At 38.6% G+C, this 15,192-nt stretch overlaps 1 protein-coding gene across 1 annotated transcript in view; it reads left to right on the plus strand.

The window, feature by feature from the left end:
* LOC127410779 (coiled-coil domain-containing protein 162-like) overlaps window positions 1-15,096 on the plus strand; it is an 18,519-nt gene extending 3,423 nt beyond the window's left edge. The window contains exons 4-22 of the mRNA XM_051645990.1: window positions 68-206; window positions 386-533; window positions 1,259-1,354; window positions 1,464-1,628; window positions 1,779-1,987; window positions 2,124-2,262; window positions 3,722-3,842; window positions 4,638-4,750; window positions 5,850-5,999; window positions 6,593-6,646; window positions 6,745-6,912; window positions 10,130-10,282; window positions 10,365-10,499; window positions 10,596-10,748; window positions 12,605-12,814; window positions 12,899-13,019; window positions 13,115-13,162; window positions 13,259-13,389; window positions 13,551-15,096. Coding sequence (XP_051501950.1) covers window positions 68-206; window positions 386-533; window positions 1,259-1,354; window positions 1,464-1,628; window positions 1,779-1,987; window positions 2,124-2,262; window positions 3,722-3,842; window positions 4,638-4,750; window positions 5,850-5,999; window positions 6,593-6,646; window positions 6,745-6,912; window positions 10,130-10,282; window positions 10,365-10,499; window positions 10,596-10,748; window positions 12,605-12,814; window positions 12,899-13,019; window positions 13,115-13,162; window positions 13,259-13,389; window positions 13,551-13,664 — 2,567 coding nt within the window. The 3' untranslated portion in view covers window positions 13,665-15,096. The remainder of the gene's footprint in view (window positions 1-67; window positions 207-385; window positions 534-1,258; window positions 1,355-1,463; window positions 1,629-1,778; window positions 1,988-2,123; window positions 2,263-3,721; window positions 3,843-4,637; window positions 4,751-5,849; window positions 6,000-6,592; window positions 6,647-6,744; window positions 6,913-10,129; window positions 10,283-10,364; window positions 10,500-10,595; window positions 10,749-12,604; window positions 12,815-12,898; window positions 13,020-13,114; window positions 13,163-13,258; window positions 13,390-13,550) is intronic.
* Window positions 15,097-15,192: the final 96 nt, after the last annotated feature.

Here is a 15,192-nt window from a genome sequence, read left to right on the forward strand (position 1 = left end):
GCTCATATCCAGCATAAACACTTCAAGCACAGTGTTAGTGTCGTTATGCTCTGATGTTTGTCCAAAGGGGCTGAGCTGTGGGACGTCCAGCGACAGATTGACTCTCTCCATGAGCCCAGAAGTTCAGAGGCTGTCGGGCGGCTCCTGCAGCTACACAGGGAAGTTCTCTTCCTGCGCTTTGATACTGCAGTGCGGTACATGATCAGGTAGGGGAGAGTGGAGAAAAGATGTGCCACTTTTTACTTCAGCTTCCCTCTAGATAAAGAGAAATTAGGTAAAAACTACAGTAATATGCCTAGTTACAGTGGGGTCCAAAAGTCTTTTTAATAGTAGCTGTAGTATAATCACATATGAGCTTCATATGAGCGTTTTATCTCTCCACAAGGGAAGTGTTCCTCACCTCTGGAAACATCTCAGCCTATCAAAGCGTGAGTGAAAACATGAGCCACGCCCTCCCAATCATGAGTGACAGTGTGAAGGGAGAAGCCAGTTTTCTCTCTGTTCCTCAAACACTAGATCCATGCTGCCTGCAGGTGAGGAAAGACCAGAACTGCACAGAATCTGCATCAGTGCAACAGTCTGGTTTCAGAAGTAAAAATCCCATTCATTTCTCCATAGGGGAGTTGATTTTGAAAAATAACTTATAAACCTTTAAAGACAGACCTTCTGTAAGCTCTGAGATTGTTAATCGATGGTAGATGCTTCTGTTGAATTCATTAATCTGTTTTATTTCAAATTCGTTAAATAAAACATGATTAATAGCAGAACGCCTGGTGTAGAACTACACTACCCATAATCCTACGGCGGAACCCACCAATCAGAGAATCGCAGTAAACAAATGCCTGGCTACGCTCTTGGATTAATCCATGATGAACACAGTTTAATATAATGCAGTATAGTTGGTTAAGGTAGATAATGGAAGATATTATGAAAAACCAAGAAAAGCTATAATTTTTATATTAATAGGTCCTTGGGATGGGTGAGAATCTGGGTGGGGGTTTGTGGGACAGAAAAAGGTTGACAACCTCTAATTTAATACATTTTACCATATTTATATCCATTACAAAATTCTGTTCTACCCCCACAAAATGTGCCAATTCCATATAGACCTAGTAATAATAGAACAACTGGACATGGTGTTACAAATCCAAATTTCTTACCAAGATAGCATATGTCTGGTTTTATCATGCATGGATACGAACAAGCTGTTCTTCTGTTGTGATTGAACTTTTCATAACTGCTTCATTTGTGTTTTTAGGCCCAAAAATTGTATCCATGGAGATCATTTCTTGCATGCCATGGATCACACCCCTTGATCATATGGGACGTCCCACCGATTGAATATTACATGCAGGTGTGCACTTCTCTGTAACCTTCATTACCGCATAAAGTCTTATGATTCACCTTCAATCAATTCTCTGCTTTATTACTAGCATGATCGTACATGTTTTGCATTTTTGTAGCTCTGTTTGTGTGATCTGAATGACCGCTGTAGAATGGAGGCTAACGGGGCGATACTGGGCGTAGCTCTGATTATTGACGATGTGCTCAGTAGTGGACAAGACGCAGGACCCCTTCAGCTACAAAGCACTGGAGGCCCCAACAATACTGTTGAGTCTGGGAAAGAAGTAAATTTACATTTTACACAAACTCATTTAGTAGATGCTTTTATCCAACTACAAAATCAGCAATGTAGAATTATTGTGCTCATGACACCTTTATCCTATCTGCTTTTTAATTACTTTAAGCACAGTTGTCTCTGTATTGTCATCTGACAGGACTCCAACGATAACATGGGAAATGAGGGGGGAAAAAATGAAGTTATGTCTAAAATTCAAGACCCCATAAGATCCCTGATGAACCAGCGAGGATTTTTACTGCTTTGGAAACAAATGGAAGTTTTCAAAGAGAGCTGGACACATCGACAGCTGGGTTTGGTGAAAATAAACACCCCTGCAGTTTTTAAAAACATCTCACAACTTTACAGGTTAAGAACATTTCATCATTACCAAACACGCTCTTTGGTAATTGCTGAGAATTTCAAATGAGTTGATTTTGGATGGTGTTAACGTTTAAAATCAGTTGTAAGGACCCATGTTGTGACCCATGATCTTGTGTTGTAGAACAGAGATTTACTTTCCCAGTATGCAAGCTCTGGCCCAGCACATGGGTAAAGAGAAGGAATATGAGCTTGTGCTGTCTCAGAATCAGTCTGTTCAACCACCTCCAGGAGCAGCAGAGGTTGACATCAAAACATGGCAGGTAAAGTACATAAACTTCCCTTGTATTTATTATGAAGTATTGTGGTCTCTTTATTACTGTAATTTATCATCTATAGACAATTCATGTATCTAAACATCCAGTTATAGCCTTAACCCTCAGAGACCTAGCATAGCAGAATTGCAATGTTTGTTTAAAGCAATCAAATAATAGCAGAGGCTATTTGCACTAAAAGTCTTCTTTGCACTAAGTACAAATAGTGTTAGATGGTATTTTCACTCCTAATAAAATAGCAGTGAGTTTAATGTTTATTGTGTTTACTGAGTCCCACAAGCACCCTACACCCACCCCGACCCCTAAACCTAACCCTAACTTTCCCTTACAAAAATTAACCATGGTTTTACGACAGTAACCATAGTATCACCATGGTATTTTGTAGTAAAATCATAGTAACCACACAATTAAACATGGTTACCACACCATATTGCTGTAGACTAGTAACACCATGGTTAATTCCATTAAAACAATGGCTTCCGCCAAAAACATGGTTACTACAATATTACTATAGTAAACCAGATCAATTTTACCTGGATCAAATCTAACTCCCCAACCTTCACCGTGACCAAATCACTGCGAGGCAATCAAACTTTAAATAAAATTGTATTTATTGTTATAAGTAGTATTAAAGGAAATTTTTAGAGTGGAGACAGGCAACAGGATGGAAAAAAGTAGGACAAAAGGGGGAATCAAATGTGGGTCCTTCCGCATGGAAAAAGTACATCTGCACCGTTTTTACACGTTACACAATTGCGGCGACACTTGAGGGAGCAGTTTGTCTTTAATTTCAGTGTTTCCACCAGACTATTGGAGTGCATATACTGTAGCCACGCTGTGTGACAGGTGCTATTTACACCTAGTGCAAACAGTCACTCTGTTAAATAATACCATCTTTTTATTTTATTTTTTATTTTTTTATTTGAGTGCATAGATACTTGAGGGGGGCCTCTTTTTGACCTGGGCCAGTAATACACTCAAATTATTTTACCCTATTTTAAGATTTTGGCATTTAAATTTCATAATAAAATTCCATCAAATTGAATTGTGTACTTTTTAACTAAATTAAATGAATACAACTAAAATACTTAGGTTTTTTTTTTTTTCATTTACATTCAATTTGATGGAATAATGTTGTGAAATTTAAACGTTTAAATCTTCAAATAAATTTTTTTTTTTAATGTAACCACCTAGCAACCACCAAAAACATCCTGACCACTACGTAACACCCTAACTATCACCCATAACACCTTAGCAACCACATAGCAACATGCTGAAAATCCCACAGAAGCTCTTAGCAACCGCCTAGAACACCCAATGAGTTTTGCATTGGCAAGCCACTACTACTTACATTTTCTTTAGAAAAATTAAAAATTCTTTAGTTTGATATCTCAGGCATATAGTGCACATCAAACAGTTGCTGATATTTCTGCTGTATGTGTTGCAGTTACTGCGACTCTTGGAGATCACAGAGTGTGACATGATCCGAGCCATTCAGATGAGGATTAGCGGTGAAATGACTCTAGTGATGTCAGAGCGCACACGGCATGACACCGGGCTCCCTGCAGGTACCCATTAGCCTATGCTACCGCAGGTACCCACAGAAGATCAAAGAGCATCACAGGAGAACGGGCGCTGAGCCTCATTCTATCTGCAGGCTGTCATTAGGAAGCCAATAAACCTCACCACACCCTGTTCTGAGAATCAGAAGATTCTATACTACAGAGGACTGAACACTGGGATCAAGCGTTATTTGAGTCATCACAGAGTTTTAGGTTAAGGATGACCTGATGGACCGAGCCGGTGTGAGAGTTTTGGGCTAGTTGACGGATCTGTCACTTGCCTTATTGGCTTTATGTCTTGCAAATGTAAACATTTGGTAAACAACAGTTAAAACGGGTTCAAAATTCTAAACAAGCAAGTGATGTTTTGCATCATATGCCATCGTTTTCCAACAAAAGTGTGCATATTAATGTATAGCAGTGGAAGTACTGTATATAATGTAAGCTATATTATTTAGATAGATTAATGAAAATTTAAAAGAATAGTTAACATTTAATAAAAAAATATAGATTTTTTTTAATATACATATAAAAACATTGCTAAAAATAATATTTATAATTTTTTGTGCAGGGGCCAGTGAAACTTTTGGCAGGGCACGTAAAAATCTGAACTACATGAACAGTTTAGCTTTTTTACTTTTAAACATATCTACGATGAGAACGCTATTATTATTATTATTATAATTATTATTATAATTATTTTTGCTTTAACAAAGAAAATAATAAATAAAAATAAATAAATAATAAAATTGAGAGTTTTGCTCATACTGTCTTCCTCTGCTGTTTTCACATGGCTTGTAGATCTGTGGAAAAAGGCCTCCATGAAGCACAGCTTCTCACTTGAAAGACCCCAGGTTGTGGAGAATTTCATCCAGCAGTTAATGAACGGTAACGAGGATGAGACTGAAGCACAGGTTAGAAACTTGTCAACTGGAAATACTTCTCACTAGTGTTATTATAACTACATTTTTCCATTCATCGTTAATGTAATGTTTTTTAATGAAAAGACTTAGTATGATGACAGAACTTTGAAATACTGTACCTGATAAGAAAAATGTTAATCTAAATAATTCATAAAATTACACATTCTCTGCAGTTTTTGATTAATTCTTAAATAAATATTGCCTAATTTGAATATGCTTTCAGCTATCAATAATTATTGTATAATTCATTGATTGATTATACAATATTTATTAATTAAATATAAGTAACATTTATTATATTAATATTATATTAATTTATTCTGTTATATTAATTGCTATATAAATTATAACAACATAAATTAATAGGAAATAAATGAATAAATAAATCCTAATAATAATAATCATTAATCCAGGAGCTCGGCAGCTTGTGATTAATTCTTAAATAAATATTTTGCCTAATTTGAATGTGCTTTCAGCTATCAATAATTATTGTATAATTAATTAATTTACTATACAATATTTATAAATTAAATATAATATTTGATAACAAATACAATATTTGTTTTTTTAATTTAATATAAATTATGTTTTTATATTAATATTACATAAATCTATTATGTTATATTAATTGTGATATTAATTATAACAATATAAATTAATAATAAATAAATGAATAAATAAATACTACTAATAATAATAATCATTCATCCGACAGCTTGTGATTAATTCTTAAATAAATATTTTTCCAAATTTGAATGTGCTTTCTGCTATCAATTATTATTGTATAATTAATTAATTTATACAATATATATTAATTAAATAGAATATTGTATAGCAAATATAATATTTATGAATGAAATATAAGTAATATTTATTATATTAATATTATATTGATGCATTATATTATATTAATTGAGATATTAATTATAAAATAATAAATTAATAATCAATCAATCAATAAATAAATAAATCCTAATAATAGTAATCATCAATCTGTATAATAATTCTACCGTTTCAGTCCATTCCACAAAATTCCACAGATGAGCTATTGATGTGGATGATATGTATGGCAAATATTGAATGTTTTTAGGTGACCTTCTCCAAAGCTCATCTGCAGGAGTGTTTGACTGATCTAGCTTGCGCTGTAATGAATCGCGAGCGGAGCACCTTCCAGCAATATTCACAGTTCTACGAGCAAATCCTTCAACAGCAGGGACAACTACTCTACCAGAGAGAACAGGTACAGAAAGAGTCCATCTACTTAACCCTCTCAACTGCTTGTATATAGGCTCACACAGCCAGAATTTTTAGCCAGAATCGGCATAAAGTCTGGTCCACTTTGCAGCTAATTCTGGCCATGAACCACCCACTTAAACAGGAAGAGACCATCTGACATGTAAAGTGACCAACAACAGTTAATTTTGTTTTTACATGCCATTTAGGGGAGAAATGATAATAGTAGGCTGTAAAATAGACCAGTTGTACAGCTGAAAAATGCATATACAGTTCTAATATTTAGTTTAATATCTAATGAGCACCTAAACTCTGAGCATCTTTGATGCAACAAATCTTGCAAACATTGGCAAACCCAATGGTTAGTTCTTCCTCAAAAGCACTTCACTGTAGCAGCCCAGTACCTTGTAAACTCGACTTGTTTCCTGGTGGACTAAACTTAACTGTGCATTCAGCCAGCTAATCAACTGCCGTTTTTTGTCACCGCTTGTCATTTTTGTGTGCAGTTTGTATCAGATGGTCAGTGATCGGACTGTAGGTGGCTGAAACTGAGGCTGCTAGTATGTATCTTCCTAAGTGCTCAATAATCTTTTTTCACAGGATGTTAAAGAGCTTGAAGGCAAAGATCTGCAAGCCAATGACTCCTATACAAAGGTATAGTGTGAGTTTGAGTGAGCAGGCAGTATACCATCATTTGTTCATATTGTACCACAGTTCTTCACAGCATGGTCAGTAAACACATGTAATCACAGGTAGCAGAGGTTTGTCGGGAGATGATGGTCGAGATCACAGCTCTACGTGCCAGAGTAACTCAACTAGAGGAGGAAAGGAGAAGTTTAGATCAACATCTCAACCTTAAACACAGAGAACGTTATGACACGCTGGTTCGCCAGCTCTTTTCTACGTGTATTCTTCTGAAGGTATGTATCTCTTGAGACCTTACGAAATTGTGTTGAGGGCAGTTTTCTTTGCTGTGCAGACATATTTACTATTGAAACAGGAAGTTGGGGTCGGACATGTTAAAAGGTTTGTCCTTTGTTTATATAGTTGATAGCCTTTAGTTTATAATGCAAAACCATGCTGGACATCTTGTACCATGGACAAAAGCAATGAAAACACTTTCAAAATTTACTCCTGCCACATTCTCATTCATTTAACTTGCCAAAAAATTGTACAGCACAAGATTTTGACAAAACACAGCATTTTTGTGAAAGAGAAAAATGTTAAATTTTAACTTGGACTTTTAATTTTGACAGTTGCTTTATGTGAATAAATAAAGGTTCTGGTTTCAACATTATTTGTACTTCTGACCTTTGTTTTGTTGGACAAGAAAAACTAGCTTCAGACCATGTGACCCACTTCTGTTTTTCGACTATTAAAAAATGGGTAAAATGTACCACACTGAGAGCCCCATATCTCTGGGATTTAACAATAAAGGGCCTTCAAATTTAAAATACAAAAAGGAAAGTTTGTTTTGAACCAGAATCCAAAAGGATATTTAGTTCCCCTTCTGTCACTCACTCAACGTTGTGTCGATGTAGTGACACTAGTGGTCACTCTTGAGAGCCCCGAACACCTCAGATCTTTGAGAAAAGGCCAATGAGAATTGCCGAGTGGAATTTGCATGCCACTCCCCGGAAATACGGGTACAAAAGGAGCTGGCTCACAACCACTCAATCAGATTTTTTCTTCAGAGCAGAGCGGTTGTACTATCAGTGAGCTGTATACTACTGCTGTTCCATTCACCTCTTAAGAAGCGTATGCTGTTGGATATACGCCGCATTTCAGCCACGCCCGAAAGTGCACGACGAGCTGACGAGGTCATGGAGGGCACCTTTTTCTGCCCGAAACCGACCTCCCAGCTCGTCCGCTCTCACTACCCTCGATGGCGGGGCGGCCCACGGGTATACGGAGGTCCTTCAGGTGGATAAGGCGGTTGCGGTGCACCTGTGCCCGCAAAGCACAGCCACCTGGCGGGATCGCCTGGCACTCCCTTCCAAAGCCTGTAGGATGACGTCATCTCTGACGGCCAAAGCCTACAGCGCCGCTGGTCAGGCCGCCTCTGCCCTGCATGCCATGGCCCTCCTGCAAGTACACCAGGCCAAGGCACCAAAGGAACTGCACGTGGGTAGTCCTGATCCCGATGTGATGCAGGAGCTGCGCTCGGCGACCGACCTCGCCCTCCGGGCGATGAAGGTCACGGCGCGAGCAAGGTCAGGGAGGATGGGTCACCCTCGTGGCCCCATATTGGCCCACCCAGACTTGGTTCTCAGACCTCACGCTCCTCGCGACAGCACCTCCCTGGCGAATTCCCCTGAGGAAGGACCTTCTTTCTCAGGGACGGGGCACCATCTGGCACCCATGCCCAGACCTCTGGAACCTCCATGTCTGGCCCTTGGACAGGACGCGGAAGACCTAAGCGGCCTACCACCAGCAGTGGTAGACACAATCACTCAGGTCAGAGCTCCCTCCACGAGGCAGCTTTATATATATACTTGCATATAGCGCCTTTCCCCTCCAAAGAGGCGAAGATGTGCGCTTCTTTTCCCATGCGAGTTCACGAACCCGTGAACCCTGGATGTCCTTCCTCCCTAGCCCTGTGGCTCACAAATTCAGCGGAGGAATTCGCAGCCGGAACCAGTACATGTGCTAATATTCCCTTACTGAGGTAGGTGCTCCACAGGTGCCGGTTACTCCGGTAACCCCCTGTGATGTATTTTCCGCAGTACGGTCCCCCTGTCGGCAGACCTGCGTCTCCCTTCGACAGAGCCCTCTCTGTCCTGGTCGCCATGTTTGTAGAGCACCTCCCCTTTCAGGCAGGACCTACCACCGTGACTCTTCCATGTGCGGCTCTGAGACCACATGACATGCTTGCCACATGTTACCTCCCCTCCGGGCAGAATGTGGTCTCCGCGGGGTCTTTTCCCCCTGAAAAAATAGGATAGGAAAAGAACACGTTCGCCCACGCATATATTGAGCGTTAAAATGGCCCCAGCCAAATAACTGAATACTCTGTGGAGAGAAAACATAGAGGTTCCATACTAGATACGTCTCTTCCCCCCCTTAGGGATGTGGGGAACTATACGACATTTTTTGGGGCGTTGGGGGAGGCTACATGCAGACCGGTGCACCTGCTACTACGCACGCAGCAGCTTGCTTGCACCGACAGTCCGCGTAAAACGGTTCAGCTAGTTGTGGCATTTCGTACAGGGACCCCTAGTGTCACTATATCAACACAACGTCGAGTGAGTGACAGAAGGGGAACGTCTCAGTTACTGTCGTAACCTCCGTTCCCTGATGGAGGGAATGAGATGTTGTGTTCCCCCTGCCACAACGCTGTACTACCCGCTGAAATGGCCGGGACCCTGTCTCGGCTCCTCAGCACAAAACCTGAATGAGTGGTTGCGAGCCAGCTCCTTTTATACCCGTATGTCCGGGGGAGTGGCATGCAAATTCCGATTGCCAATTTTCACTGGCCTTTTCTCAAAGATCTGAGGTGTTCGGGGCTCTCAAGAGTGACCCCTAGTGTCACTACATCGACACAATGTCTCATTCCCTCCATCAGGGAATGGAGGTTACGACAGTAACTGAGACGATATATTTAATACTTCTTGAGTAATAGGCACTCAAACTTTGCAAAACAACACAAAAAAGTGTTTATTTTCCCCCATTTTTGGACTCTCACCACTGGCATCTAATGCAACAAGGAGTGCTGAAACCAACCGATTTTAGTAATAGGCTTACCTAACTTTGTGTAAAAAATAAAATAACGATGCTGACACCTTTCTAAAATGATTTTTTTAACCTGTAGTTTTCCTCCAAAGTCATAGGCGAAATTTTTATTTTGACCCTCCTCTACAAAATAATGGATTACTCAGTAAATATTGATCCTTGGCATTTTATATTTTGGATTTCATCATTATATATTTTTATCTTTCATCAGTAAAAAAAAAAAAACTCTGGTTGAGTTGACATGGAATTATTAAAATCTAAAAGTCTCAAAACTAACAGACATATCTGAAAGCCACAAAACTTGAATTTTCATTACATGGGCTCTTTAAAACCTTTGGTATGTTGTTGATAGAATTTATGCAGCGTGACCTCCCAGTTGACTTGGATGTCTTTGTTTGGCCTCAGTCACAGCTTGACAAATACCATGTGAATATGGACCAAGATGTGAGACAGATGGTGAGCAGAGTGAGGAAAGAGGGCATAGACAGAATCATCAAACTGAAAAATAAATTGTCATCTACCAAAGATAACGAGGCCCTCACTCAGACCCTTAATGAGGTAATCTGCTAAAATGCTATTTGATATGCTGGAATAGTCATAAATCATATTGTTAGTATAATATTGTTGTTGTCTTATTCAGAAAGAGGTGTTAGAAGATCTTTATGCAGAGAATAGCAAGCTGGCTGGACTTCTCTGTAAACTGAAAGCATTTCAATACTGGAGACTGGCGGTCGATCAAGGCAAACTGCAAAAAGAGCTGCTGCAATGGCAACAGGTATTGTACTTAAATGAATACTTCACCCAGAGGTATTGGATAGTCTTTGGACCTCTTTGATTCCAGTAATGCTGAATGTGGCTCCTATGTGTCCAGAATGAGGGGTCCTATAAAACAGAAGCCGTTAAAGTGAAGATGATCTCAAAACAGAGAGAGATCGCACTAAAACAAGAGCTTGATGCTGTGAAGGAGGCCATGCTGCAGTATAAGACCAATTATGAACACATCAAAAGACAGATCACCATGCAGGTATGACACACAAAGTGGGAAATCCATTTAGAATGAATTGCGCCTCTTGATAGCATGGTTTATTTGCATGCATTATGTGTTGTTTTACAACCCTGTTTCACTCCCAGAATTATGCAAATCAGGTAGTGTGCAGACACTCCCACAAAATCTGTGCTGATTGCAATTTGTGCACGGCTGTGGATCTGGCATCCTTTTACTGGACTGCACAGTGTCACTCAATCAATGTGATCCATACACCTAAATTGGCTCTTTAAAATGTCAAAATTGCGCTCGACTACATTGCGCATCTGGAAATATGAAGATATACACGTGAAGAAATACTGGCATACTGTCTTACTACATACTCCAAAGTATTTATTTTCCCATTAACAGCTAAGTACATACAGTACTGTATGTTCAGTGCATACTGCAGTAGAAGTATATGGATAAGGACGCAACCAAAGACTAGATGCACTCTGTGTCTCAAATGATGCACTATAAACTATGTAGTTACAATATACACTATGCACTCAGCTATGTAGTGTATGAATTATTAAAGTCCCAAATGGAACGCTTGATGTTTTTTTACTAAATGGAAGCATTCACTTTTTTACTGCTTACGGAAGTGGCGTTTCAAATGCACGTGATGTGTTGCTGCTTGCTTTAGCGTGTTAACTAAATTCAGCTCAACACTTATATCTCAAATAATGAACATATTCAGTCAGCACAGGGTGATGGTAAGGCCTTCAACTCTCATTTGTAAGGTGCTGTCTTCACTGACATTTCGCTAGTTGCCACATTCTCCATTTTTTACAATTGTTTTGTCAGACCAGCAATGGTGTCTGGAGCCAGGTAACTCCGCCCCTTTCGCTACGTACAGTAAGCCGTGATCATGTCCAACATTGCACACTCAGTTTTGATGATTAAAGAAGTACATCATCCGGATATATTTTTGTTGCATTTTCAGTGTTAAAATACTACTCGCACTACTTACTCTACACTACAGAATGGCTTAGAATAGTGCAGAAGTGTGCAGTTTGGGACGCACATACAGTTAGAATCAGAATCAGAATCAGCTTTATTGCCAAGTATGCTTACACATACAAGGAATTTGTCTTGGTGACAGGAGCTTCCAGTACACAACAATACAAAAAACAGCAACAAAACTTTTAAAAAATAATTGAAATGGAATAAAAAATAGATAAATATTGAAAAGAAAAAAGTATATATAGAATACACAATAGACAATATATATATACACACACACACACACATATATATACATATACACATACATACATATACATACATATACACACACATACACATACACACATACATATACATATACGTATATATACACATATACACATATATGAATATACATACATACATACACACACACATACACATACGTAGTGCAAATCTAAATACAAATCGGTTATATACAGTGCAAGGGAATGTAATGGCAGAAGAGGTAGGATGTGTTGGATAATATAAATAGACTAAGCTGTGTATTGCACATTAATTATTGCTCAAAGGGGCAGTTTTAACTGTTGATGAGATGGATAGCCTGAGGGAAAAAACTGTTCCTGTTCCTGTTCCTGTGCCTTGTGACGGTTCTGGTGCTCAGAGCTCTTAAGTGTCGGCCAGAAGGCAACAGTTCAGAAAGGTAATGGGCAGGGGGAGTGGGGTCCAAAGTGATTTTTTCCAGCCTTTTTCCTCACTCTGGAAGTGTATAGTTCTTGAAGGGGGGGCAGGGGGCAACCAATAATCCTCTCAGCAGTCCAAACTGTCCTTTAGCAGAAGTTATTGCGATACAAAAACATATGTAGACAGATATAGATATAAAAACTTCGCCATTGCTATGATCACAGTCTCAGAAGCTACAGGACGTGGAACACCGATCTGCACGAGACGCACAAAGCCGACAAGAACTTGAGAACCTGCGAATGCAAAGTCTGGAGCAGCTACAGGAGGACACAGTGGACAAAGACGGTCAGCTCCGAGCTCTGAGCGCACAACTAGAGAAGAACAGTCGAGAGACGGAACTGCAACAACAACGCAACCACAAGCAAATCAAACACGTGAGTCTGATCAGCATGCGTTTACGTTATATTCATTTAAAATGTTTGAAATATTGCAAACATCTCGATTATTGTATTTTTAAGGTGAGAGATCAGCTTCATCAGGAACGGAGCCTGAAACGAGAAGCATTCCAGCATGTAGACAAACTACAAAGTCAGATCCACAGTTTTCAAGATGCATTGTCTCAATCCACCATTCCCTCAGGTGCGCTCAAACATGCTTAACTTTATTTGGCATGTTTACAGCATTGAGGAATTTTCCTAAATGTATCATTTACAATTGGTTCCTTTTATTTTAAGGACGGCAAAGTTCCTCAAGAAAGCTGCGTTTAAGAAATGCTTCAGCTGGTAAATGACACTTACAGTACTTAATTTCTCTGACACCATTTAAAAGAATTTTCGCTTCATAGCTTTAATCGCAGAACTTTGTGGCTTGTATCACAGGATTGCTAAGGAAAAACTCAGCTACATCATTTACAAACAGTAGCTTTATATATAGAGATTATACAACTGAAGGCCTTGATATTCAGACTGGTTGGAGGGAGTCTTGGACACCTCTGGAAAGACCAAAAACAGTGAGATATTCATTTGATTTACACTCAGAATTAAAACACTACAATGAATGATTATTTGCAAGGTGACTCTTTCACTGAGAGCCTTTTAAAGTTCAGAAAGAACTTAAATTCTGTGGTGTGAATTTAGATGTTCCTTGACGTTCCTCTGTCCTCATTCACAGAACACCAGTGGTCTACATCTGGACATTTCAGAAGCGCTTTTGCCCAGTCTTACTGATGGAACCTCACCTTCTAACCAAACAACATATCAGAATCTAAGACTGGGTCACAAATAATCATCTGAACCACATATTAACAACAGATCTGATGCCTTTCCATTTATTGTTAGACCTTTGACTGAGAAGATAGAAAATTGGGGGAGAGATGGGATGAATGGTTTCGGGATGCAAAACACAGGCTGGATTCGAACCTGTGTCTCCCACGTATGGTCTAAGGCTCATGCGCAAAGCACATGCACTACTGTAACTGCTAGTCCACAGATCTGATCCTTTTTTATCTGAATTGTGCATTTATTAACTCACTAGTAATGCTTAACATTTACCATAATCATTATAGAGTGCAACAGTCTGGTTCTGGAAGTAAAATTCCCATTCATATTCTCCATTGGGGAATAGATTTTAAACACGAACTTATAAACCTTTAAAGACAGACTGTTAATCGATGATATATGCTTCTGTTGAACTCATCAGTATGTGTTATTTCAAATTCATATTTAAAAAATCGTGTTTAATAGTGGAATTTCTGGTGATGAACTACACTACCCATAATCCTACAGAATCACAATGAACAAAGCACGCCAAAAGAGCTCTGAAGCGACCGCTCACTCCCATGACACACTATGAATGACGCAAGAGTCATTCTCCCTATACTCTCAAACAACTGATATTTATACATTTCTACTAATGTATGACTGTTTTGAAATAAAACTAAAATATTTTTATATACTTATCAACAACTTTAAATCACTATTTTCATATTACACCATTTGCTTCGTGGGATTGTAGTTCATTCACTCATTAACTATGGTATTTTTATATTTGAATAAATGTTTAAAATAATAATAAATAAATAATAATAATTAAATAATAATAAAAATGGTTTGACTTTTCCTCCATTTGAATCTGAACATACAAAAAAAAAAAAAAAAAAAAAAAAAACTTGAGCTTGATTCGATAAGTCTAAGTGGACGTTAAAAAAAGCAACACCTTTGGTATTCGCAGTCAAAATTGACCCACCATTGAAAATGAATGGGAAAGACAAAAAAACAGCAAAAAAAGATTTTTTTATCTGTCAAATACAATCAATAAATCAGCCACAATGCAGAAACAAACACACAGAAATTACAGGGTGAGACTCTAAAACATCCTCAGTGCAAAATATACACACCCACTCACACACAAACACACACAAGAATTAAATGGTGAGACTTTCACACAACACTTTTTTTTTACATTTATCAAATAAAACAAATAAATCAGCCACAATGCTAAACACACTCAGAAATAAAGGGTTTAGATGATAACACACTCACAATGCAGAACACACACACACACACACACACACACAAACACAACCAACCAGGGCATCAATAAGTGGAGCTCTACAGCTCTTGTGGTCATTGTTGGCATTATAAGTCATCTGTTGTTTTCCAGCTGATGACAGCAACCTGACACCCTCACAAACATACACACAAAATAAATGTTTACTATAGAAAGTTTGAAATTACAATTGTTTTGAAAATGTTTACTCTGATTCTTCTGTTTTATACTCTAATTTTCAGAACTTGATGTTCATTTTCGTGAC

The sequence above is a fragment of the Myxocyprinus asiaticus genome, chromosome 20 (assembly GCF_019703515.2).
Source record: "Myxocyprinus asiaticus isolate MX2 ecotype Aquarium Trade chromosome 20, UBuf_Myxa_2, whole genome shotgun sequence".
In the NCBI taxonomy this organism is placed as follows: domain Eukaryota; kingdom Metazoa; phylum Chordata; class Actinopteri; order Cypriniformes; family Catostomidae; genus Myxocyprinus; species Myxocyprinus asiaticus.